General features: G+C 39.3%; 2 protein-coding genes and 1 long non-coding RNA gene across 3 annotated transcripts in view; all 3 read left to right on the top strand.

Moving 5' to 3' along the window:
• The window catches only part of LOC308407851 (basement membrane-specific heparan sulfate proteoglycan core protein-like), a gene marked incomplete at both ends in the record, with an annotated part of 160,923 nt that overhangs the window by 107,731 nt on the left and 26,140 nt on the right, over window positions 1-27,052 (top strand). The window lies entirely within an intron of this gene.
• Window positions 3,264-7,774, top strand: LOC308400079 (sialoadhesin-like; the record flags this gene model as incomplete). The annotated part of the gene is made up of 8 exons (XM_080887578.1): window positions 3,264-3,327; window positions 3,476-3,775; window positions 4,774-5,031; window positions 5,590-5,835; window positions 7,009-7,128; window positions 7,288-7,303; window positions 7,383-7,474; window positions 7,707-7,774. The coding sequence occupies 8 exons, from the start codon at window positions 3,264-3,266 to the stop codon at window positions 7,772-7,774; spliced, it is 1,164 nt and encodes a 387-aa protein (XP_080743704.1).
• LOC308393168 lies at window positions 10,962-15,008 on the top strand. The gene is made up of 5 exons (XR_013970938.1): window positions 10,962-11,006; window positions 11,672-11,719; window positions 11,841-11,903; window positions 13,264-13,303; window positions 13,412-15,008. It is a non-coding gene; the product is annotated as an uncharacterized lncRNA (long non-coding RNA).

Genomic DNA, 27,052 nt, shown 5'->3' with positions numbered 1-27,052 from the left:
AAGTAAATCTTTCTTTAAAAGAACTCTGTCCTGCTTAACTTAAAATTATATAAATTAATAGAAAGCAATACAACAAAAATATTCTTGTAACAGTGCACATTTAGTGCATTTAGTACAATTGGCTTCAGTTGAGGTATTATTTCAGCTTTTCTAAAGCTAATCAGCTGCTCCTGTTTGTAAACCCACTTGTTCCCATGATTACGCATCTTAACTCATCATCATTATTCATCTATGTATTACTTTTATGTATTAGTGATCTATTTGTTGTAATCATCTATTCTTGGAGTTGTTTATTACACAAAATAAATTATATTATCACACTTCTGGCCACATAGCGCTGATATTCACTGCACATGCCCATATTAATCTTAACCAGAGGGTTTAAAAAAACAAACCAGTGTTTACATACCATATCTGCTTCTGCCGTGGCCTGGTGGACAAGAAATTGGTTAAGGGTTCCCCGAGCTTTCACGCCCCTCATGTTCTTCATGTGCCCACCACTAGAAGCATGCCTATGGAAAAAGTGCTCCGGCACAGTGCAGTGCGCTTTATAGGCGTTATCGTGCATTTTCCCAGCCCAGTGTTTTCCTTTTCCCATTCCTCCCTGTACTTTCGCAGCCTTTTTTTTCTTTCTCTGGGCGAACAAACATTGCTGCTCTAACGCTGGGCTCACACTGTACGGTTTTTGGCCCATTTTGAGACGATTTTTGAGTCATGCGACCGATTTGGTGATCGGCCCGATTTTGGTCTTCATCGTGCGTCGTGTAGTATACGTGGGGTAACGAGAAGCGATTAACACCTCGAGCAGCTCCCGATCATCAATTGCTCGTGAGCCGCTCACACTGCTCACGCGCAAACAGGTAAACGTCGGTGAAAAAGACGGAGCAGCACAGCTGTGCAGCGTGTGATCTGGACACAAGCGATGGAGGCACAACTTGTAGAACTTTGGAAAGCTCATCCGAGCCTTTTCGATGTGGCCTCACAAAATTATCACGACCACAACAACCGTGAAAATAGTTGGATTTACACTGCTGCTCATTCACAGCTGCCTGATCATGTTTTTCATTAGCAATGTAGCAAAGTTGATGGTGGTGGTTTGTGTGTCTGTGTGAGTGAAAGACAGAGAGAGCGAGCGACAGATTTTCTGTTATAACCTTCATGTTATGGAGGCACAGTGTGAGCACTCGGGTCGCATCAGAGCATCGGGCGGTATAGTGTGAGACCTGCATCGTGACCTACCAACTTCTAACCCCTGCGAGTCAATCGTGCAGTTTGAGCAGGAGCTGAATAACGTGACTGAAAAAATCGCACAGTGTCTGCCCAGCTTTAGGTGTACTGTCGTCCGAGACTTGCACCGCAGTGTCGGCGTTTGTTTCCCTGTTGGCCATGCTTCTTGTTGTGGTCATCTGTTGTCTTCCGGTATTTTCTCCATAAGCGACCTTTCCTCGACCAATGAGATGAGCGGTAATCTGAATTGTCATAAGTGTGCTGTCAGCTCATTGGTCACAAAGCAGGAGAGGGGCTGGGAATTATGTTTTCAAACAAAGCGTTAATTCCATAAACATTTATAGACTACTTTTGATTCTCACTGTATTACGGGACAAAGTGCGTCCCTTATTAGCTCAATACGGGACGTGTACTTTTGTTTCGAAATACGGGACGATTCCGTTTTTTAAGGGACGGTTGGCAACCCTATGATGTGTCCGGCTGCCAGCGGGAGAGCTGCAGCCGTTGAATGTACTGTTACAGCAACTGTGTGATTATTGTAAGAATAAATGATGCTGCAAAGCATGAAAATGCCATCGGGTCTGCCGTGGTGGCGATCTTTTTTTTTTTTTTTAATCTTAAGTGCAGGCAAACCAGTAAACAAATTAAAACAAATACTGTTGATAAACTAATACAAAAATTACAATTAAAATTCTCAACAACAAAAACAAAAAAATATAATTAATATGTAAACAACTTAACAACCCCCAAAGTGTCTAAGTCACATGACGTGTCAGTGCAACACCGAAACATAAGAGTGGGGGAAGAGGGAGCAAAGTGCTCTCCGCTGTCACAGGAGTGGTGACCTGGTTGTTTCGTTTTTACCGAAAGCACAGCATAGCAAACAAGCAGAACTCAAAGTAAAGAATCGATCTCACCAGGCTAGTATCGATCCGATACCGATGCCGACTTGGGATCGATACTATCGATATTTGGATCGATCCGCCCACCACTAACAGAAAGAGCTGAACGCGCTGGGCAGAAATGAGAAGCGCAAGCAACACATTGCGAGCGAACGCAAATGCAAAAACAGAGCAAAAGGGGCTGCTATTGGGGTATGTGTGGATAACAGCAAACACTGAAATACATTTTTGCACACAGCAATTCATTTTGTTCACTCAAATTTAGCTTTTCTTTCCTCAAAATCAAATTCTTCTCAAAATGCAACACTTGCACCTGCAAAGGTAGCACATGTGGATACACTAGCACACTTTTCACAGGGCTAACACATCGAAGACATCGTTAACAGCTTCTACAATCACATAGAAGCTGTTTCATAAAGTTTTATAAATTTTATAAATTAGAAACCGGACTGTGAATCAAATTTAATTTGCACAATTTGAGACTCACCGGAGTTAATTTATTGCTCACACAATACATGAACTCTGTAGCTCAACACGTTACAGGATTGCAAGTTCCACATGGTAAATGGACTGGTTCTTTCTACTCTCCTGGAGTACTCAAAGCGCTCTATACAACACACCCATTCACACAAGCACTACTATCTATACTTTAAGTGCTTTCTAACTATCAATCATACGCATTCATACGCCATAAGTATCTTGCCCAAAGATATTTGGCATGCAAGCCAGGGATCGAACCACCAACCCTCCTGAGCTACAGCCACCCCACCACAGCAGTTTTGTGCATCTGCAAAGCAAAATCAGTGCTCAAAACTATGTTTCATGGGGTTCTTTTACCCTTTAAACACAGTGCAATATACAAAGAGTAGTTGTACCTTTTGTCATTCATGTGTTTTTATTGGACTTTCTTGAACAGTAACAGCCTCAAACAGGCCTGTTGTGACTCTGTATCCAAACTGGTCTGAGATATACAGAGGAGAGACGATCACTGTCAGATGTGAGATCCATGGAGGAGACACTGAGTGGGATTATGAGTGGGAAACAAACAGCATCAGAAAACCTCCAAATCAAAATGAATACAGGATTATTTCTGCTTCATCATTGAACAGTGGAAACTATCGCTGTAAGGGCAGAATGAAAAGTTCACAGCATGAAACAACAGAGTGGAGTGATTCAGTCACACTGACAGTTTCTGACAGTAAGTCATGTTTGCTTTAAGCTGTTTGAACACTTTGTAAAATGTGTTTCTGTTCATATAGACTGAGATTATTATTCTTTGTATAAACTGAGCTCACTGTTCAGAGACTGTACTACATGTTCACTGAGAGAAAATCTTTGTTGAACAGATGAACCCCGTCCTGTCCTCACTGTGTCTCCATCATGGCTGAGTCCTGGAGCCTCAGTAACTCTGAACTGTGAGGTTGAACATCCGTCTGCAGGATGGAGCTTCTACTGGTATAAAGCTGTTCCTGATCTATCAGAGAAATCCTCCAGTTATGAGCTGCTACCTGATGGCAGTGGGACTGCACAGGACTCCTACATCATTCATGGACAGACACACACAGCAGGATATGTGTGCAGAGCTGGAAGAGGAGACCCAGAGTATCACACTGATCACAGTCAACCAAAGTTTGTCTGGTCTGCAGGTCAGTTTGTTTCTCTCTGTCCTTTCAATGAGCTCATGTTAGCTCATCATTTTAATTCACCAGGATTTAGACCATTAAAATCTCATCTCCATGACAACCATTTATCTCCGTTTATATTAAAACTTCCCAAAAGAAGAACTGAACTGAATGTTTTCCTTTCTCTCTGTGATCAAACCAAACTGAATTTCTTCGTTTCCTTTTCTTATTTTTCAGTTTTTATTTAATGAGATAACATGAAAAACAAAAGACATCTATGAGATTTTAAATGTTTTGATATTTAAACTCATGTTTCTGTTTGTACTGATTATTTTTACTTAGTGCACAGACAGGATTTACACAGTTAAGACTCTTTGTTTAGTGCTCAGGTAGGTGTTCAGCTAAAAAAGTCAAATATAGTTAATAAAGAAACAAAGATGTCAGCAGGCAGGTTAACAGCTCTGACAAATACAAGACAAACACTGACTACAGATGGACGCTAGAAGAAGACGTCACAAATAACAGCTGCTGTTATTGTTCATTTAAAATATACTTCAAAGGTTTTTAGTTTTGGTCCTGCTGCTGCAAAATATCTCACTGTAGAAGGAATCTGTGAAACAGACAATATCACAGAATTATGGCAGAAACATTACAGCAAATGACTGAAGTGTGTTCAGAGTGATCTGTATCAGGTGGATGATGCTGAGAGTGATGACTCAAAGCTCATGATGTCACATGACGTGTACCAAGCTCTACATGAGCTGCCAGCAGATAAAGCATGTGGGTTAGATCATCTTAAACATGTCAGTATTCGGCTCCTTTGTTTTCCATTGATTTGACTGTCTGTGTGATTCAGGGCTTGTTGTCAGACTCAGTGTTGTCTCACCAAACAAACACTTTATCATTTTGAACTATTAAATTTGATCTTCAAAACAAAAGCTTCAAACAAACAAATATTTTCACTGTGATATTTTGATCCTAACATCTGTGAGCTTTGTGTCTTCACTGCATGTTGTTTCCAGATGTTCATTCAGCAGCGTCTCTCACAGTGAGTCCTGACAGAGTGCAACACTTCACCTCTGACTCTGTCTCACTGACCTGTGAGGGAAACTTCACTGAGTGGAGAGTGAGGAAGTTCTCTGAGGACGGCCGACTCTCTGACTGTAGGAGAATGACTGGATCCACATGTAACTTCAACACATCAAAGTCAGATACTGGAGTGTACTGGTGTGAGTCTGGATCAGGAGAGTTCAGCAGTGCAGTCAACATCACTGTACAGAGTATGTTATTATACATTTACTTCTTGGATCTGAATGATTTAGATGTCACATGAACATTTGTCTCAGCTTTGCTCTATGTGAAGTAATTCTATGTGGCAACACAAACAAAACTGAGAATTTCAGACAATTTCAGGCAACAAAGCATCAAAATATTCTTGGTTGTTGGTCTAATTTCTCTTCATCCGTTCATAATCCAGTTTGTCATAATTTGCCAACAGTATTTTATATTTTCTCTGTCAGAATAAAACTCAACAAAGCTCAACATCTCTGTCGTCACATTAGATGAACCTTTAATATCTCAATAGAGAGAAATTTGGGAAACACATCATGCAAAATAACACAAACATACAAACATTTACAATTTCACCTTCAACCATTCAATAATGTCACCGTCAGTAATTTGACTCCTGCAGGAAACATCCCAACTATATTTCCAGTCCTCATAATCACTCAGAAAACCAGGTCTGCATGTAGATCATGAGACACGACTCACAGCTTTTTCTCAAAGGTTTGCACCAGCTGGTCTGACTGAAACAATTGTGTGTGATTGTTTCACAGATGATGATGTTCCTATCCTGGTGAGTCCTGTTCATCCTGTGACTGAGGGAGCTTCTGTTAGTCTGAGCTGCAGTTTGAGAACACAAAAAATACTTTCCAATGTGTTTTTCTATCACAATGACAAACTTATTCAAAATGATACCCGAGGGGAGCTGAAGATCTCTGCAGTGTCAAAGTCTGATGAAGGTTTCTACAAGTGTCAGTACTCAGGAAGAGAGTCAGCACAGAGCTGGATGTCAGTTAAAGGTGAGCAGGATCAAAACATTTGATGGATTTTAATGGATTTCATGCTTGAGAAATAACATGATATTATCTCTTTTAATGTTTAAATCCATCTGGGTCTATTTAGTCAGAACTTTATAAAACTATTATGTAATATCTCTATATTGTCAGGTTTAATATTGTTGTGATTCAGGACTCAGGTGAAAACAGCAGAGGAAGTAATGAGTGAAAGTTTCTTTATCAAACAGGATAATTCATTTAACACAACAGATAGTGAGCTTTGACTCAGTCAACAGGAACAAAACATAAATGAACCTAAACTTAATGAGTGAGTCCTACAAAAACATCTTAACTGAGGTGAGAGAGACAGGCCAGAGGAGCGGACATAACAGCGTGAGGGCGGCAGATCTGTGGGAGAGGAGAGAGCAGTTAGGGCAGGAAATCTGAGGGAATGTGACAAGACAGAGAGTGTTCATAAAGTGGCTGCAACAATGCCTTACTTGGAGTCCAGACTAGCTGGGGGTAAAGGATAAAGCAGAGGTCTGTGGAAACTGTTGAACGATGGGCAGGCAGGCAAGTGAGGAAGAGGCTCCGAGGGGGCAGCGGTGGTGGTGAATAGGGGGGCAATGATCCAAGGTGGCAGGCGTCTGACTGGAGGTGAATGATGGCATGAAAAGAATCTTGAAGCAGGAAGAAACTGAAACAAGGGGAAAGTCTGTTAGCATACAAACCTTATTTTCCTAGAAAGGATCCCAGCAGACCTGCCTGGTTACCTCACTGACGAGCTGCAGTCATGTTAACTATCCATTAACATTTGGCTTACAGCCACTGAGGTCTTCAAGGTCAACTTTATGACTAAAAAGAAATCCTTATGACACAGAAACTATGATTCTTACAAAGGTGTTGTGTCTTCTCAACATATAGAAAATACTGTATAAAGATTTAAAATATCATGTTACGTTTGACCTCTGACCTCACTTTTATATTTCACATCTGCCCTTGTTGTCATGTTGAAAAAATCTGCCTTTGGACTTATTTTTACTGAACTACAAACTTCTCACAGTACAAATAAACCACACAAAAAAAAAAACCCCCACAGAAAATACTGTCAACAGAGTGAGCTGCCTTAGCAGAGATTTGTGCTCTCAGTGTTTGTTTTATACTTTATTAATAATTAATTATTATTTGTTGTTGCAGTAACTGTGTCTGGAGCTGACAGCTCTTCATCTCCTGTGTGGTTGATGGTTGGACTGGTTTGTGGAGTCTCTCTCATTATTATTCTCCTGCTCTTGTTGTATCGCTGCAGACAGTCCAAGTGTAAGAGCCTCTTCTTTTCATGCTGTATTAGAGAGTTTATTTACTACATACACTTTAATTATTCACACATATACATGTATTCTGATCTCATGACACTAAATATCAGTGGAACAATTTATACATGACAAACATGTGTAATAACATTTGTCTCTTTCACAGATTCCTGCTTCACCAGGTTGGTAAAATACTTTTTATTATTATTTTAAACAAACATCAGTTACTTTTGAGTTTATTGTGTTTATTTCCTGTTTCAGGTCGATCCAGTCTGAGAGTCACAGTCCAGGCTCCTCCACAAATCATGGAGTCAACCAGAATGAAACTCATGTGTACGGCTCTCTTCAACATGGTCAGTATTTAAACCATTTAAATAATATTATCATTATTAATACTGACTTTTATTAAACCTCCATTAACACGAACATTTATCAGGTTCAGTTTGCGTTCACGAGTTTTTCAAATAACATTTAAAGATCTTACAGTCCTGGTTTTGACTCACACAGTGTTTCTGTGTTTGCTCTGATCTTTAGTGTAACTGTAATAAAATGATTAATGTGAGCCTGGCTTGTTTTTTTCTTTAGGTACTGCTGACGTCTATGAATCAGTCACACAAGTGAAAAACAACAGAAATGGTCAGTATATGTGCTGAAAAGCAAAGAGCAGTTAGAGATGAAACTTGTTTTTGATTTAATGAAACTAATTTCATGTTTTTACAATCCTGTAAATAAAATATGAACATTTCACTATTAGATAGTTTTACAGAGTTTATTTACTACATTCACTTTAATTATTCAAACATTCATTCTGATCTGATGACACAAAATATCAGTGAAACAATTAAACATAATAATTGTAAATGAGAGAATCTGAACAGTCTGATGAAGAAGACCAGCTCTGTTCTGGGACGTCCTCATGACCCAGTGGAGGCAGTCAGTGACAGGATGGTGGCTCAGCTGTCACCCCTGTTAGATAACACCTCCCACCCCACGCAGGTCACTCTGACAGCACTGAGCAGCTCCTGCAGTGACAGGCTGCTGCACCCACAGTGTGAAGGAGAGATTTAGGAGATCTTTCCTTCCAGCTGCTGTCAGACTCTACAACATACATCATCATGTGAAAGCACACATGCACACACTGGTGTCTGTAAATATCTCAATGTGCAATACTCTATACCTGCTGCTACTAACATCCATCGACTGCACGATGAAATGCTTCCATTTGCAGCTGGTACAACAGAATTGAAATTCTCTACTTTTTGTGGTGTGCATTATTATTCATACTTTGTGATATATTATATTATTTAGTTTAGTCAGTTTTTGTTCTTACTGTCTTTGAGCCACTGTGACCGCTTGGTTTCCTCTGAGATTAATAAAGTATTCTTATCTTATCTTACAGATTCCTGCTTCACCAGGTTGGTAAAATACTTTTTATTATTATTTTAAACAAACATCAGTTACTTTTGAGTTTATTGTTGTCACGTCTGCCGTGGCAGATGAGTGGAGGCTGAGAATTAGGACCTAAGATGCAGGCAGCTGAGATGCAAATGAGTTTTATTCATGAAGTGGTGAAACAAACAGAAACAGCAAAGGCAAAATGGCGATGCAGGGAGACACGGGGGACGACACAGAATGATGCAGGGAAAGAACACGGACGAACCAGCAACAAGCACACGAGGACACACACTATAAATACACACAGAGGGAAACGTGGAATAGCAAACAGGAGGCAGACACAGCTGAACCAAATTGAACTGACGAGACAGGGGAAAACATAATCTGAACACACTAACAGAAGACATGGATCTTCACAATTTCATTTCATTTCATTTCATTTTTATTTATTTCACACTTGGTACTACAAATCAAACAAAACAACCACATCTTCTATCAACAAAACACAACAACCATGTGTGAAAAGGAGCAGGAAGAAGAAAATATTCTTATTAAACCCTGCCCCCTATCTACCATCGAACTTATATCACCGATGGGCACCAAAAATCAGGAACAAACTAATATTGACATTTCTCTCCGGTCGAATCCCAAACCAACATCACATTCATTCGCATTCTTCATACTGAGTTATCGTTTTAAACATATAACACTTTTTAAAACATTGTAGATTTATACAATTCTTTAAATTATAATGAAGTGAATTCCACAGTCTTATACCCCTAACCGTTGTGCTCATTAATCTTTGTGTAGTCCTGGCTAACTGATGTTTAAAATAAAATTTCCTTCTATTCTCTTCTCCCCTTGAACACATCAAAAATACTCTTTGTAACTTAAAAGGCAAAATATTATTTTTAGCCTTAAACATAATTAATAATGTCCGTAATTTCACTAAATCTCCTAATTTTAATAATTTTGATTCTATAAATAATTTGTTTGTATGTTCTCTATATTTAACATTATGAATTATTCGTATAACTTTCTTCTGTAATAGGTTTAAAGGTTTTATGGTATTCTCATATGTATTCCCCCAAACTTCAACACAATAGTTGATATATGAAAAAAACAAAGAAAAATATAAAATACGCATTGTTTTATAATTTAATAAATCTCTTATACTACCCAAAATATAAATACTTTTGACCATTTTCTTTCTAATATGTTCAATATGAGATTTCCATGTCAAATTCTCATCCACTATTACACCCAAAAAACGAAATTCAGTAACTCTTTCAATCAATTCTTCCTCTATAAACATAATGACTTTATCCTCCTTTACACGATTGCCAAATATCATATATTTCGTTTTTGTCAGATTCAAAGATAATTTATTTACATCAAACCATTTTTTTATTCTTAACATCTCAGAAGTCATAATTTCAACCAAGTCTTTCAAATTCTCTCCAGAGCAATAAAAATTTGTGTCATCTGCAAATAAAATCGAATTTAACCTTTTAGATACGTCACAAATATCATTAATATATAAATTAAAGAGTTTAGGTCCCAAAATAGAACCTTGAGGAACACCACATACAATCTTCAGTCTTTCAGAAGTATTGCCAAAATAATAAACATATTGCAACCTATTCTCTAAATAACTCATTAACCAATTCAATGCTACTCCTCTCACTCCATGGTTATACAATTTAGAAATCAAAATAGAATGTTGTATCGTATCAAAAGCTTTTTTTAAATCAACAAATACTCCCACTGTGTATTTATTATTATGTGTTGCAGATGAAATATCTTCAATAAAAGTCAACAACGCTAATGCCGTTGACCTATTTTTACGAAATCCAAATAGGTTTTCATGTATTAGTTGATATTTTTCAATAAAACTATCAAGTCTTTGTGCAAAGAGTTTTTCTAGCAATTTTGAAAACTGTGATAAAAGAGACACTGGCCTATAATTATTAAAACTATGCTTATCTCCTGATTTATATAATGGTATTACTTTTGCCACTTTCATTCTGTCAGGGAATACTCCTGACTGTAGCGAAAGATTAAAAATATAACAAAGAGGAGTACTTATACAATCTATTGTCTTTTTAATTATGACCATGTCTATACCTTCACAATCAGTAGATTTTTTATTTTTACAATTTTTTACGATTGCTACTATTTCTTTTATGGTAGTATCGGCTAAGAATATGGAATTAACAATAAAACAGGAAATGCACAGAGACACGGTACAGACACTAAACAGAGGAAACACAGAAACCAAACTCTGGGAACTAAAAAGTCTAAACCCCAGTACACAATCAGAACAAACACAAGATCATAATAATGAAAAACACAAAAGACCGAGGACCATGACAGTTATGTTTATTTCCTGTTTTAGGTCGATCCAGTCTGAGAGTCACAGTCCGGGCTCCTCCACAAATCATGGAGTCAACCTGAATGAAACTCATGTGTACAACTCTCTTCAACATGGTCAGCATTTAAAACAATCTTTATCATCATTATTTATATTGACTTTTAGTGGGGAAAGGCTAATTGATCAATCTAAATTGCCCATAGGTGTGAATGTGCGAGTGAATGTGAGCACGAATGGTTGTCTGTCCCTGTGTGTGAGCCCTGCGACAGACTGGCGACCTGTCCAGGGATAGCTCAGTAGGTAGAGTGGTGGCCCCATGATCGGAAGGTCAGGGGTTCAACTCCACTGAACGGCTACCCTGAGGTACCCCTGAGCAAGGTACCGTCCCTACACACTGCTCCCCGGGCGTTGCATTGGTGGCTGCCCACTGCTTCACTGGGTGAATGGGTTAAATGCAGAGGAACTATTTCCCTATGGGGACTAACACATACACACACATTAAGGGTGTAGCCTGCCTCTCGACCTATGACAGCTGGGATAGACTCCAGCGCCCCTGAAAAGGATAAGCAGAAGCGAATGGATGGATGGATACTGACTTTTATTAAACCTCCATTAACACAAACAGTTATCAGGTTCAGTTTGTGTTCAGCAGTTTTTCAAAGAACATTTAAAGATCTTACAGTCCTGGTTTTGACTCACACAGTGTTTCTGTGTTTGCTCTGATCTTTAGTGTAACTGTAATAAAATGATTAATGTGAGCCTGGCTTGTTTTTTTCTTTAGGTACTGCTGACCTCTATGAATCAGTCACACAAGTGAAAAACAGAAATGGTACAGTATATGTGCTGGAAATCACAGAGCAGTTAGAGATGAAACTTTTTTTTGATTTAATGAAACTAATTTCATGTGATATGTTTTTACAATCCTGTAAATAAAAATATGAACATTGCAGGTTCAGATGAATACGATGACATCACCTCCTCTCTTATTGAGTTTAAAGATCTTAGAACTAAGAGTGAGTACACCAAAGTTAATTTTATAAAAAGAAAACCTGGTTTGGAAAGTTTTTTTAATTAGTATGAAATTAATTTTGGGGCTGGGAGGGGGGACATTTATTCCCCCCCATTTGAATAATACATTTATTCAAATGTATTGTCTTGTTCTTTTCATCTTTTTTAATCTGTGTATTTAGTTCTGATCAATCTGAACAAAGCATGAGCTTACAGTACCTGGAAAAAGTATTCATACCTGTTGCACTTCTACACATTTTGACACCTTTTTTTAATTGAGATTTTCTGTGAAAGACCAACACAACGTAGAACATATTTGTGAAGTGGTATGAAAATGATACATGGTTTTCAAAATTTTAAACAAGTAAAAATCTGAAAAGTGTGGCGTGCATTTGTTTTCAGCCACCTGTACTCTGTGATCCCTCATTAAAATCCAGTGCATTCATTTACCTTCAGAAGTCACCTATTTAGCTGCTCTGTGGAGGCCTCAGTGGTTTGTTAGAGAACATTAGTGAACAAACAGCATCATGATGACCAAGGAACTCACCAGACAGGTCAGGGATAAAGTTGGAGATAAGTTTAAAGCAGGGTTAGGTAATAAAAAAATATCCCAAGCTTTGAACATCTCAAGGAGTATTGTTCAATCCATCATCCAAAAATGGAAAAAGCATGCTACAACTGCAAACCAGGGTGATCTCTAAAACCTGCAGGACACCAGCCTGCCCCTGGTTTAGATCAAAGAATATTCTTGTGTTAGAATGGCTCAGTCAAAGTCCAGACCTAAATCCCATTGAGCATCTGTGGCAAGACTTGAAAAATTGCTGTTCACAGTCTGGCTGAGCTTGAGCCATTTTGCAACAAATAATTGTCAAACATTTCAGTCTGTAGATGTGCAACGCTGGTAAAGACAAACCCCGAAAGACTTGCAGCTGTAAATGCAGCGAGCAGTGTCTCTACAAAGTATTGATGAAGGTGGGTTGAAAACAAATGCATGCCACACTTTTCAGAGTTTTATTTGCTTAAAATTTTGAAATCCATGTATCATTTTCATACCACTTCACAGTTCTGCACTATTTGTGTTGGTCTATCACAGAACATCCTAATAAAAACATTTAAGTTGGTGGTTGTAAGGTGACAAAATGTGTAAACGTTCAAAGGGTATGATACTTTTTCAAGTCACTGTCAGTTCCCAGGAGAGGTCTTAATGTTTTTTTACTGATACAGAAGAAGATAGAGAAGTGTTTCAGCTTCACATGTTTTAAAAAAAATCTTTACAACACAGAACAAATTACAAATGATAAGTTATGTGTCTGAGGCCAGATGTTTACATGAAAGTAAAACCAGATGATTTCCTCGTCCACACAGATACAGAGTCTGTCTGCGCCTTCTAAACAAATCCTATAAGGTACAGTAACATTACACACCTGTAAAGACTCAAACACAAAACAGAACTTCACGTTGCATCAAGGGGACACAATGCTTTTATAATAAACCTTATTGTTCTCCAACACAGGTGGGACAGACACAGGGGCAGCCAGTGACCCCTCACACACGTCCTTATGCTGATATCCAGGCAGGTTCTCAGTGTTTGTAGCTGCTGATTTATGCAGCAAACATTTCCACAGTCCTCTGCAGCAGATTATAGAAACACTTCTTCTCTCAGCTCACGACAGAAGATCTACAGCTGGGACACTGTTAAGTGGTTCTACGTGAAAAATAGTTAAATATTTACTCAAACATGTTCTTGTATGTAAAACAGGTTCAAATGCATGAAATTACATTTGTCCTTTATAGTGGACGTTAAAAAACACCACATGTATGAACGATAATTTACATCTTAGAGCCCTGCTCTCAAACACTGACTCAGATGTAACTGTCTGTGAAACTGGATTCAAGAAATAAGAACTTAAAGTTCACAAAACATGTCAAACAGACTCTCCTTCATGAAGTCCTCGTTCATAAAGTGCTTCACAGACCTGAACATTACAGCTAACAGCTGGATTTTCCTGTGTCAGTGCAGCTAACCAAACAACGCAGAACCTCTTACTGCTAAATAGACAGACGGTGAAAGCAGACAGTATGTCCTCCGTTTTAACATAAAACTCATTGTTGCAGCTGACAGCAGCACAACAGTGACCCCATTAAACTGATGTTTAGTTTAAGTGTCCTTATTTTCACTGAGTTATTGGTTCTGCTATTAGTTACTTAACATAAACTGATGTGAGTCTTTTGACTGAAATGAGCCAACTGACCTGGTGATGTGATGCTCTGTACTGACAGAAGATGGCGCTGAACATCTTTTTATAACTCTAAGCACTTATTTCTTAAATTAAGCCTCACAGTCAGAGTTACATCTGTGTCAGTTTTTGAGAGCTGGGCTCCATGATGTACATCAGCATTTATACATGTAGTGTTTCATGTCCCCTTTAATGCTGAACACCTGATGTGACATTTCCACATATTAATTCTGCTCAGTACCTGATTGTTTTCCATGTTTTCCATCCTCTATCTTCCAATTTTTGTGATTTGGTTCATGTAAACATTTCTGATGGTTTTATTTTCATCAAAATATTTTAATTTGCACTTAAGTTTGAACTCTTAGAGATTACACTCACTTTGTTTTCACAGACTTGTGACCATGACACAAAACTACAGACAGAAGTGGATAAAATCTCAGTGTTACTCGTTTTAGAAATGCTTTACGATAATAAAAAATACATCATTTAGAGTCAAAATATCATAAATGGTAACAAATATAACTGTTATCTTCGGGTTAGTCACAGTCAAATCATCATCTGCATCAATGAATGTCAGTGAGGCGTCCTGAAAGTCGTCACGTCTCCTGTTCAGTGACCGTCTCTGAGAATCACTCTCCTCTCAATCAAATCACTTTTCTTCTGTTTATCCTCTGAGTTGCTCTTTGATGGTTATGAATCATCGCTCTTCTTTAAACTGTGAAGTCGTTGCTGTTCTTGGGAGACATTTCTCTTTTGTTCTGGTATCAAATTGCTTCGTGTTTGCTGAGCTTCACCATCTTTCTGGTCACCTGTCAAACTGTTGCTCATGTTTCCAGAGCAGCTTTTCTTCTGCTCAGACTGCATGTGTGCGTGTATGTGTTTCCAGCTATACCATACATAGACATGCGACCTTTCAATGACCTTAAACCGTGTGTATGAGGTATGCAGAAAAGCAGAAACAAGCACCTTGCTAAACTATAAAAACAGGAACTTGTAATAAGTCATGTCTCAAACAAACATTTAAAGGTGTGAAATCTTGCACTTTAGAAGAAACAGAACATGGTGCTTTCCTAATGTATAACATAGCTCATCTCTGGACTAAGCTGCACTCTAAATAAAGAAAGCACATTTTGTCAGCACAGACACAGATAAAGGAAATAGTAGAAGGTTGAAAATAAATCCTCTGACTGTCTGCCTTCTTCATAATTATAGCCATATTAGGACAGATAAAGGCGATGATTCTATATCTATATATTTTAGCACAAATGACAATATAAAAAATATCAATGCCAACAGAATCTGCCTCTGTTTAGTTTTTCTGTTCATTTGTCCAGACTGACACTTCTTTTGCTCTAAGAAATAAGAACACAATGATCGGGACGGTGTAAGCTACAACCCTATAATCACTTTCTGTCACCGACCTCTCAGCTAAACCTGTGTAGAGTCATCCAATAATAACAACTGGGGTTGCCACGATTCGTTGACTAGTCACGATCAGGTCAGCTAGTGTTCAACACAAAAACAAGAAGAAGCCGTCTCCAGGATCGTAGCTGTGTCCAAATTCAGGGGCTGCATCCTTTGCAGGCCGCATTTGTAGGTCGATAACGTTACAGCAACGCAACGAAGACTGTCCAACCTCGAAGACTCCTCCAAATGTGTCCTTTTCCCTAGATTGGAAGGATGGGTCGGGTGTATTCTTTGTGGCCCCACCTAACCCAGAATTCATAGCGCGGCCCAGCCAATTCTAGTTTCCAACAATGGCGGCAGCTACTTTGTTTTAATATTACTCTTTCTTGGTCACAAAATAAATGTTTAAGATATTTTCAGTCGAGAATGTAGCTGTGTAAACTTCAAATATCTGCTCGATTTATCAGGACATTACATATTTGCAAAAGTGCAAAAGTGTTGCGATCTACCCTCATTCATGTTGTGTGTTCTGTCTGCCTGTGTAAGTTTATTTTGTATTTTACTTCAGCCAGTTTTCTGTTTTGTCGTCCAGCATTAAAGCTGTATTTAAGTTCACCTTTTGCTTCCATCTGTGTGCATTTTGGGTGCCACCGGAAGTAGCATATGCTAAGGTGCACATAGTCTTTTCGCATTACCTCAGTAAGACCATGTGAAAATTAAAACAAATCATCCTGGGTGAACTTAAACACATTTGTTCCCCTTTTGTTAAGACAGAAAAACGCAGCACACAAAAATACTGCAAAAGGACGGTCGCCTTATATACATGGTGTATAAACTCAAAATGCACATTTCACTTAAAAATTAAGATGTGAACAAAACTTGTTAGAGATATTCTTCTCCTGTTGAACCCCCCCCCCCCCCCAAAATAAATAAATAAATAAATAAATAAATAAATACGCCTTATCAGATATTGATGCTTCTTTCCTGTGTGATAGAAAATAGGAGACTGATGTTTGTTTGTTTTTTAAGTTAATTCCCATTAAAACTAACTGTTTTGTTGCTAACTACATTGCTGTCTGTATTATTGCTGAAGTCCTAAATGATCACTTTTAAAGTGTTTGTGCTGATAACATCATGCACAGTCAGACAGTCATGGAGAACAGCACTGACTGGGAGGCTTTGAACAGATCACATGGTTCAATTCAACATATGAGACTTTAAGAATGCACAAGCATCTACTTAAAATCTATTTAATTTATCATCTATGATATTATTATGTGCAATTCCAATGTACTTTGTTCATCTTCCTTAAATAAACAGGCAGCCTTAAAGTATGAAATATCCATATACAAATATATATAAATGTGTGAACTGTCTCAGTGGCTGATTGTGCCCCACAGGCCTCAGTGTGAGCTTGAACACATTTATAATGTTTAACTAGTTTAATGTGTCGGTGCTGACGATAAACACATTTTGAATGAAAGCCGGGGAACTTTTGGTAGCACAGAAACAAGTGGCTATTCTTTGTGAGCATATGGATCAGTCATATTACCATTATTTCACCCAAAGGCACCAAGTTAATACTTAAAAAAGCTGCAGCAATACACACAAATATAAACAGTACTCGGTGACAACTTTGCTTTTAGCCTTTAACCCTCTGGGGTCCAGGGTATAACTGGCCGTTTTTGACTACTTTTGATTCGGCCTCTATATTTCACCTTTAAAAACTGTTTATCTTGCCAATCTGTTATTTACCCATTTTGATATAATGTATCAGCACAATTTATCTAAATTCAGACAAAGTGATATTTTTGACTGTAAAAACCAAAAGCATGTTTAATGAATCATTTTCATAACTTGAAATGCAAATACAAATTGTACATTTTTAAAAAATATGCACAAGTTTTGCAAACAACAAAGTTATATGGTACTATTTACCTAAAAATGCAGCCAAGGCTCAGACGTTTTTTATATAACCATTTAAAACTGTTTACAGAACAATCAGGTGTTCTGCATCAACTAAGAAGAGAACAAATTATTTATGCAACTCCAAAAAATAGTTTCTGTCACTATAACACAGATGAGAACAGCACAGGGGTAAATCCTGCAGGTCTGACAGCAGGTGTGTCACTCAGCATTTACACTGCAGTCTGCCTTTGGTGGCTTTAAGACAGCAACTGTGACGTTCACTAGTAGAACTGACACACAAAACAAAACAACAACTACACTACACACTAACTACACAAGACAACAAACTAACTAAGGTGAGGCAGGAGGAGCAGAGACCCGTGGCGGCCGCCGGTCCAAGTGTGAACTGAACTTCGGGTAAGAAGTTATGACCTGCAGTCTATCTGGGTCAGATATGAACCAAGTTTAGGTGGAGTTTATTTTCGTTATGCTGACCTTTTCGTACTGCGTACTAGCTAGCACGATGGAGTTTCTACAGCTGGGTGGGTGCTATGAAGTTACTGATGTTGGACTTTATTTTGTTCATAAGGTTAATTAGTAGAGATGCCAACCGTCCCCTAAAAACTGAATCATCTCGTATTCAGAGAAAATATTACACGTTTCGTGTTGAGGTGAAAAGGAACAGTTTGTCCCGGACTTCAGCTACAATGAAAACGACACAAAGCTGGAGTTATTCTGTGTCTTGGTTACAGTAACTAAACTAAGTACAACAATCCAGCAAAGCCTAAAGCTCAGCCACCACCTTAAGCATCGGATGAGGATGATGAGCAGCAGTTGCTTTGGCCAAAGGCAGGAACCTGGAATGGTGCACCACCCAGGTGGAGAGGACAGCAGGAGAGAGAGAGAGAGGAACAACAACAGCACTGACAGGAAGTCAGAGAGGACTGGAGGACCATGACATCTGTTTGTGTATTAAATTTAAAGGTATTAAGATCAAACCGCAAAAATGACAATACAGAATAGCTACAGTGCCGATATGTGTGTGAAGGGTTGTTGGTGGTTACTGTCTGTTCTGCCACAGGTTTATTTTTAATCTACTGAACGGCCTCATTTTCGTCTCGGCCACATACAAAAGAGGAAATGCAGCCTGTGGTTTGAGACAACAGTTTTGTGTGTAGCAGTGTCTTATTTTAAGCCATCAGTATCCAGCAAACATAAGGTCCTAAAGCACACTGCACTTTATTGTCCTCTTCATACCCCGATGAGGAAAATACTTTAGAATATTAACATGTCAGTAAGATGTAAAGGTTTAATGATTGAGACCATGAACATATGCAGAAAGTGTTTAGACTCTGACCTGTAGATCAGACTGTGACAGGAAGGATCACTTCTCAAAAAGACGTGAATGATGGAAAATATTGTGTAAACATTGTTATTTGTATAACTGCAAGTTCACACGGAGCTGCAGTCTTATGTGCACCATCTCTGCACTGAAACAAACCTCAATGATCTTTTGTTGTTTCCTTCATCAGCCTGCAGAGTTAAAATGAGGAAGAACATTTACTATAGAAACTGTGCTTTAACTGCTACATTAACTAAAGTAAAATAAAAAAAAATTACACATCTTTACTGTAACAGTGCCAGAGCTGACAGGTGGGGAGGTCCAGATTAGGAAGAAGAAATTAGAAAAAGGAAAGAGATTTAAAAAAAGAAAAAAGAGGAAATGACACAGAAAACAAACAGAACCTGAAAGAGAGCAGAAGGAAGACGGAGGGCTGAGGACAGGGCCCAGAGCTGTGATCACATGCACATAATATACAAGGACAAACCACCATCCACATCAACCCACTGCTCTAAAACACTTCAAAAACTCTGGTGTGAATGTGGTGTTGTCTTATTCTTGTTATCAAACCTCAGTAAGTGTAAAGAGGAACTGGAAGCTTGGTCCAGTTATAAGTGAACAGTTCAATAATGGTTTGTTGCAGTGCTTTGTGCATTTTCTCAGCATGCTTTCAAGATTTAACCTGTGGCGTCCACAAATGTGGACATCACATTTTGTCTTGTCTAGACCACAGTACTCCACAGGACCTGATATCCACTCACGAGCACATTATTCTGCCACTGCTCTATCAAATTTTCAATCGAATGTCCCCATATGTGGATATCAGGCCCTTGTACAGCAAAATCAAGTACAAAGTAATTCTTTGTTTTTACATTCATCAGGTCCCAATCAGCTCAAATAGCAAAGAGAAATAAAAATGCTATGAAAGAGTTCAGGTCTTCGGAGGTTAAAGTTACTATGGCAACATGAGTAAAAATAAAGGTAAAAGTCTTTCTGGAATAATTATGATAAGATCCGTCTACAGTCATGTTGTAGGTAATACACCACAGTATCTTCTGATCTATTAGTCTACACATCACTGAATCATTTGGACAGATTAACATTTGTGGAATCACACAGTGTTTAAGTCTCACTTATTTATTTATGTTGACTGGAAAGTGTAAGTTGACACTTTTGTGATCTCAACAGAGATTTTGTGATGACCCACAGGTAAGTCTCTGTGTTCCTGTGATCAGTTATCTGCAGTGTTGGGTAAGTTACTTTAAATTAGTAACTTAGTTACATTACTACTTACTTCTGTCACGGCGGGGTGCGCCGGTGTGTTTTTTGAAACAGGACCCAAAAGCAGATGTGGACGAGGTGTTGCAGGTTTAAACAGAAAGCGATCCTTTATTTGGATGATTGCAGGGGTTAAACAAGGAAACCTAAGCAAACAAAAAAAAAAAAAACCCACTAAGAAACAAATACTATGAAGTACTAAGACTATGGTGGGGATAACAGACAACCCGACGATGACATTCAGAAAACAAAGGACTTAAATACACACATGAGGTGATCAGGGGAAGTGGAGACACATGAGGAAACAGCTGACTAGGATAAACATAATGATGCACAGGCAAGAGTAAAACTAACCACATGAACACAGAATACAAGACCCTTTTCAAAATAAAACAGGAAACATGCAGACTTAGACACGACAACACAACTTAACAGGCCTAACACACATGACAGACTAGACAAGGAACCGAACATAACCACACAGACATGACGCATGAACCAGGGAGACTTAGTACAGGGGAGATGACATAACTAAGAAACAGGACTACACAGTAATCTAGAAATTAACTAGGTGAACTAAGCTAAGGCACAAATAAATACAAAAGATACATAAACTCAAACACTGGGTCGCTCGACCCAGGACCATGACAACTTCTATCAAAAGTAACTCAGTTACTTCAAGTTACTCGTTACTTTCAAAGTAACTAGTTACTAGGGAAAGTAACTTTGGTTTACGCAGAATTCTCTTGTTAATGTGTTGCTTCCATAACTTTTACAGTCTTCTAGCTTCCTTACTTGCAACAAGTGCACTGTGCCACCTACCAATAGAAAAAATAATAATAATGTGCATATTTCCACAAGAGAAATCCCACGCCTGGACCGTCGTTGACCGCAGCCATGATTCCAGCCCACGTCACAGCATCATGTGCGCTTTTTACATCCAACACAAAAACTGCAGTCCGGGACAAGCTGTGTGTCTTTTCACCTCAATACGAAACGCGTAATATCTTCTCTGAATACGAGACGATTCTGTTTTTTACGGGACGGTTGGCAACTCTAATAATTAACCTTATGAACAAAATAAAATTCAACATCAGTAACATCATAGCACCCACCAAGCTGTATAGAAACTCCGTCATGCTAGCTAGTACGCAGTACGGAAAAAGTCAGAATAAGGAAAATAAACTCCACCTAAACTTGGTTTATATCTGACTCAGATAGACTGCAGGTCATAACTTCTTACCTGAAGTTCAGTTCACCTGACACTCGGACCAGCAGCTGCCTCGGGTTTCTGCTCCTCCTCCTGCCTCCCCTTTCCCTCATCCACCTGCTGCCTCCACCACTTGCTAATGTTACTGAATCTGTGGAAGCTCTGCGAGAGCCACCACACGAAGTAACGAGTAACGAGCCTATCTAAATCCCAGTAACGACTAACGCGTTCCTGATTTTGGCATAATAAATGGCCTGTATTTATATAGCGCTTTTCTAGTCCCTAAGGACCCCAAAGCGCTTTACACAACCTGTCATCCACTCATTCAAACACAGGTGATGGCAAGCTACATTGTAGCCACAGCCACCCTGGGGTGCAATGACAGAGGCGAGGCTGCCGGACACTGGCGCCACCGGGCCCTCTGACCACCACCAGTAGGCAACGGGTGAAGTGTCTTGCCCAAGGACACAACTAGTTACTGTGCTCGTTACCACAATAAAAATGTAGTTACTGTAACGCGTTACTTAATAACGCGTTAGTCCCAACACTGGTTATCTGTAACTCAGTTTTCTTCGTTTGTTACCATCGAGGCCTGAAACCTTCATAATAAAGGTCACCTTTGTTTGGTACTCTGAGTCCTGCTTTGCATGGGTGGCTGTAGCTCAGGCAGTAGAGCTGAACATCTACTGATCAGAGGGTTGCTGGTTCAATTCCTGGCTTCCCCTAGTCTAATTCTCACATATTCTTGGGCAAGATACTAACCCCAAATTGCTCTCCGAGGCATCCATCGGAGTATGGATGTGTGTGTGAATGTTTGTCAGAAAGCACTAAGAAAAATGTGCTAGTGTGAATGGGTGAATGCACGAGTTGTGTGAAGCGCTCAGAAGAGTAAAAAAAGTGCTGTATAAGAACCATTTAGCATGTGGGTCTGCTTTTTGAACTGACTCTGGACACAATCACATGATCTGTGTTGGTAACATGTGGTGTTCAACACAAACATCATTATTACAGTGTTTCAATCATTGTTTCACATCAGTTTGTTTTATTTTATTGTGTTTACATGTAGTCAGAGGCTGAGGTCAGTGTGCATCTGCACATACATGTCAAAGCAAGACAAAGAACAGTCTGCAGAATAAATGAGTTCCTGCTTTACTTTGAAATGACAACAGATAATAAATATAACTTTGAATTTATCTATGAATTTAATTGTTCTTTAGTTGGTGAAACATAAAGGTCTTTAGTCTCACTTCAGCCACACACTGAGTCATTTCCTGTGTTTGGGTCTCCACAAAACTTAAAACCAGAATTTAACCACAAGGTGGAAACTTTCACAGGTCTGAGGTCAAAGGAGCCTTTTCACTATATTACTGCATGATGATGTTTCAGCTAAGAGTCAAATAAAATAAAGACATTTTAATGCAGCCTAAAGCAATAATTTAATTTAAAACAATCAAAAGGAGAATTTTTTTTTTTTTTTTTAAAGGCTTTAGTGAAAATACAGGCACCAAAGTAGAAAAGCTGTTTTGGTATATTCACTCTCAGTGACTCCCAGTCTGCAGAAACCTGCCAGGAGACAAATATTAGTGGATATTGCACCCAAAAAATACCCCAAACGGGCAAAAGAAATATCCTGACATGAAGCAACACAACAACTTTGTATATTATAGAAAAAGGAAACAACACAACAAAAGAAACAAGCTTCTATGTTTGCAGTGGACAGGAAATATAAACATATCAACCAACTGCTGCGGTCAAAGCTACAGGAGCTGTTTGAGTTTTGTGTGTAACGGCAGGAAGCACAGAGAGACCAATCAGAATAAGAGCCTGTAGAAAAACTCTTGTTGTATCTATATTAAACACAACTTCTCTTTATCTGCAAAGTAAAACTGTTTGATTATCTGTGGATCAGAGTGCAGCAGGCTGGATGTGATGATGGGGCACTCTTTGCTCTGCATGATGGGCTTTTTCTGTAAGTACACGTCTGACATTGTTTGAACGGCAGCGATTAATGAAAATGTTTCTGAGCTATGAGAATTACAGTGAGTCACTGCTTTAACCTGTTTACCTGAGAGCTGGAACAAAGCAGACTTGTGATTCTTTAAGTGTTTAAATGTTTGATACGCTGCTGCTTTTTGCATCACTTATAGTTACACACTGTGTTACAACAGTTTGAGTTATTATGTTTGAGCCTGTTTGACAAACAGAAGCACAGAAATTTGGTGATTGCTGTTCATCTGGATGTATCTTTAGAAAGTCTTACTTTATATTGTTTTTGATCTTGTCAGTTGTATAATGTCTGATGAGGTTTTATTCATTATTTTAGTGCTCAGTACTGTCATCTGTGGAAATGCTGAAGGTAAGAAATGATTATTTTCTTCCTGTTCATATATGTAGCTGTTATCTCCTATAATGTGCTCAATAATATCCTCCCTGTGTTTACATGTTATCTTCTGCACAGACTCAATGCTTCTATTCAGCCTGTGCAGTTAAACATAAATGGCTTCAGTAAGCGCTCCATGTGGAGACTGTGGCGTTCTTCAGAGCTTTTACTGATGTACCATTTGTACCACTTTCAGTCTGTAAAACTGTAACAACAAAACAGAGCAGGTACATTTAATCTCAGTGTAGATGCACAAATGTCACATGACCAATGCAAGATCACAACATTAACAATAAATGGACAAAGCCTGTCAAGTGACGTAAATACAAATACTACATGCTGACATGTTTTATGCTAACAGGCAAAACAAAGCACTAACAGTTAGCTTACAGTAGTAATGTAACAAACTTCACAGACCCACAAGAAGGACAGAGCACTAATATGTAGAAACAATCCATCATCTGCCCAAACTTACACTTTATCCCATGTCACTACCCGATCCGTACCGGAAACCCGATCGGTACCCCGCATGCGCAAATCTTACGTCACTTCCTCTCTTTGCCAACATTGCGACATTCAATATATTTGAATGGTACGGTTAGCGCCCAGTTAGCTCCTAGCATTTCTCAACAGCTCTGCCTCATTTTCGACTGCCCGGGACATTTAAACAATGGATAATCCGTGTACAAACAAATTCATGCTTTTCTCCTCAACAGAGAGCGTCCCCCGATTGAGCAACAGCGCCGTAAAATAAGAAGAATGGCGCCTAATTACAGAGTTAATAATGCAGACTTTGTAATATCTCACGTGTAGATTCATCAGCCGGATTAAGTGTTTACTGACAATTGACAGTGATAGCGCACATCATCATCACTATTCCAGCAATCCTCTCCTCACAGACAAGCATAAACACACTCGACTATCGCTAAATCAGATTTAACACACGTTTGTAATGACGATAATTCAGTTTATAATAGGGTTTATTCGCTCGGTCAGCAGGTGGCGGTATCCTCGTACACTGGGGAGTAAACTGCCATTAAACGAACAGAAGAAGAAGAAAACATCTGCACATGCGCGGTACGGATCGGGTAGACCCGATTTGTACGGTCAGACTTTACACATGCGCAGTGTAGCATTCCAGCCGGACTTTATTCAGACGATGCACTCAATGATCATTACGGATGGACCATGGTGGGGTATTCCAACCCATTTATTCACAAATTGCCATAGACACATCGTAAGAGCTGTTCGCCTTCCAGCTAGATGCTAATTTTAAGATGGATGGAAAACGATAACCTTCTCATTTAATCCTTTCTGCGGCAAGCAGTTGCGGTACGATCTTCCTTCCCGCAAGTTGCCCGTTACGAATTTCAAAATAAGAGTTTAATCTATATTATAAGGTATAATTCGTTCAGGGATTTAACTATTTGAAAAATATCAAATAAACAAATAATCTGGGTCATTTACACTCCCACCAAATCATTAGTGTTCAAAAACATAACTCCATAAACATAGGAAGAAAGAACACAATGATTTCATAATACAAATAATGACCAAACAACAGAAGCATAGTATGCAAGGAATGGACTAGTCACCTTCCAACAATAAGACTAGTTTTTGAACTGGCCGTTCGAGCACTGACCGCTTAGTAAGACGTTCACCATTTTTGCCAAGTTTCCTGTCACCTAGACAGAGCTTCACTCTCCTAACCAGTCCATCTCTGTCCATTGTAGTCTCTACGACTCTTCCCAACCTCCATTCATTTCTGGGCAAGTCTTCATCCTTCATTATGACTATATCCCCGATCTGCAGGTTTCTCTTTGGGGTGCGCCAGCGTTGTCTAAAGACAATGTTGGCTAAGTACTCTTTCTGCCAACAGCTCCAGAACTGCTCGGCCAAATATTGTATATGGCGCCATCTCTTTCTCGCATACATATCTTCCCTTATGAACTTGCCGGGGGGAGGAAGGGCCATGGTAGACTTCAGGGTAAGTAAGTGGTTTGGTGTCAGTGGCTCAAGACTGTTGGGATCATGTAGGTTTTCAATAGTGAGAGGACGACTATTAACTATCGTCATTGCTTCATAGAAGAATGCTCGGAGGGAAGCATCAGGTAGGTTTCCAGGTGAGAGTCCAAGGGTCGCGTTGAGAACACTCCTGACTGTTCTAATTTGACGCTCCCACACTCCACCAACATGACTTGATCCAGGAGCATTTAGGATGAAGTCACACTGCTTCTTAGAAAGGAAGTTCGTCAGTTTATCACCATCTAATTCCGTGAGGGCTTCCTGCAGTTCATTCTTGGCTCCTAGGAAGTTACTGCCTTGGTCAGATTTGATCTGGCGTACGGCTCCACGTATAGCAATGAAGCAGCGCAGTCCAATTATGAATGAGTCTGTAGATAGATCCTCCAGCATTTCAATATGGATGGCTCTGGAGGAGAAGCAGGTGAAAAGGAGACCATATCGTTTTCGCACACTACGTCCTTGCTTGCTATAGAAGGGTCCAAAGCAATCCATTCCACAGTAGGTAAAGGGTGGAGATGGATTTACTCGCTCTGGAGGGAGATCGGCCATTTTCTGTTCTTCTGTCCGTCTCCGAAGCTTCCGACAAACTACACATCGGCGAAGATAGGATGCAACCGTCCTGCCAATTCCTGGTATCCAGTAACCTCTTGTCCTAATTGCACTGAGAGTCATCCCCTTGCCTTGATGTTTGACTTCTTCATGACAGTATGCTATGATCATCCTTGTAACATGATGTTCCTTTGGAATGATGGTAGGGTGTTTAACTGAGAGAGGAAGGTTTGAATCACGGAGTCGACCTCCCACCTTAATCACACCATTGTTGTCCAAGAAGGGGTTGAGGTGATGTAGCTTGTTATGAGGTGGCAGCTGACAACCTTTCTTCAGTAGCCGCACTTCCTCCGAATATGTTTGTCTCTGCAGATCTTTGATGATGAGGCGCTCGGCTTCTTCTCTTTCCTGCACTGTAGAGAGGCCGATTGACTTATCCTTGTTGATCCTTCGAAGAATGCGAGCCACTGCACAGATGGCGCGAGTCCAGGATGAGAACTTTGCCAGCCGATAAGTAAGAGAATCTTGTTCTACAGTTTCCGTGTTTAGAGTCCGTGTTTCCTTAACTTCTGGATCTCCGACTGACAGTTCCGGAGCCACCTCTTCTGAGAGGTCAACTCCCTTTTCCCATAGAAATGCAGGGCCGGTAAACCAGTCCGATGATATTAGCTCATGGACAAAACAACCTCTAGAAGCACGATCCGCAGGATTCTGGTCAGTAGGGACGTATCTCCATTGCCTTTGATTCGTGTAGAGATGTATCTTCTGGATACGGTTGGCTACGAATGTATGAAAACGTCGAGCCTCATTATTGATGT

Source organism: Rhamphochromis sp. 'chilingali' (genome assembly GCF_963969265.1).
Source record: "Rhamphochromis sp. 'chilingali' genome assembly, chromosome: 1".
Lineage (NCBI taxonomy): Eukaryota > Metazoa > Chordata > Actinopteri > Cichliformes > Cichlidae > Rhamphochromis > Rhamphochromis sp. 'chilingali'.
Note: the sequence above shows the minus strand (reverse complement) of the source record. Positions and strands in the feature narration are given on the sequence as shown.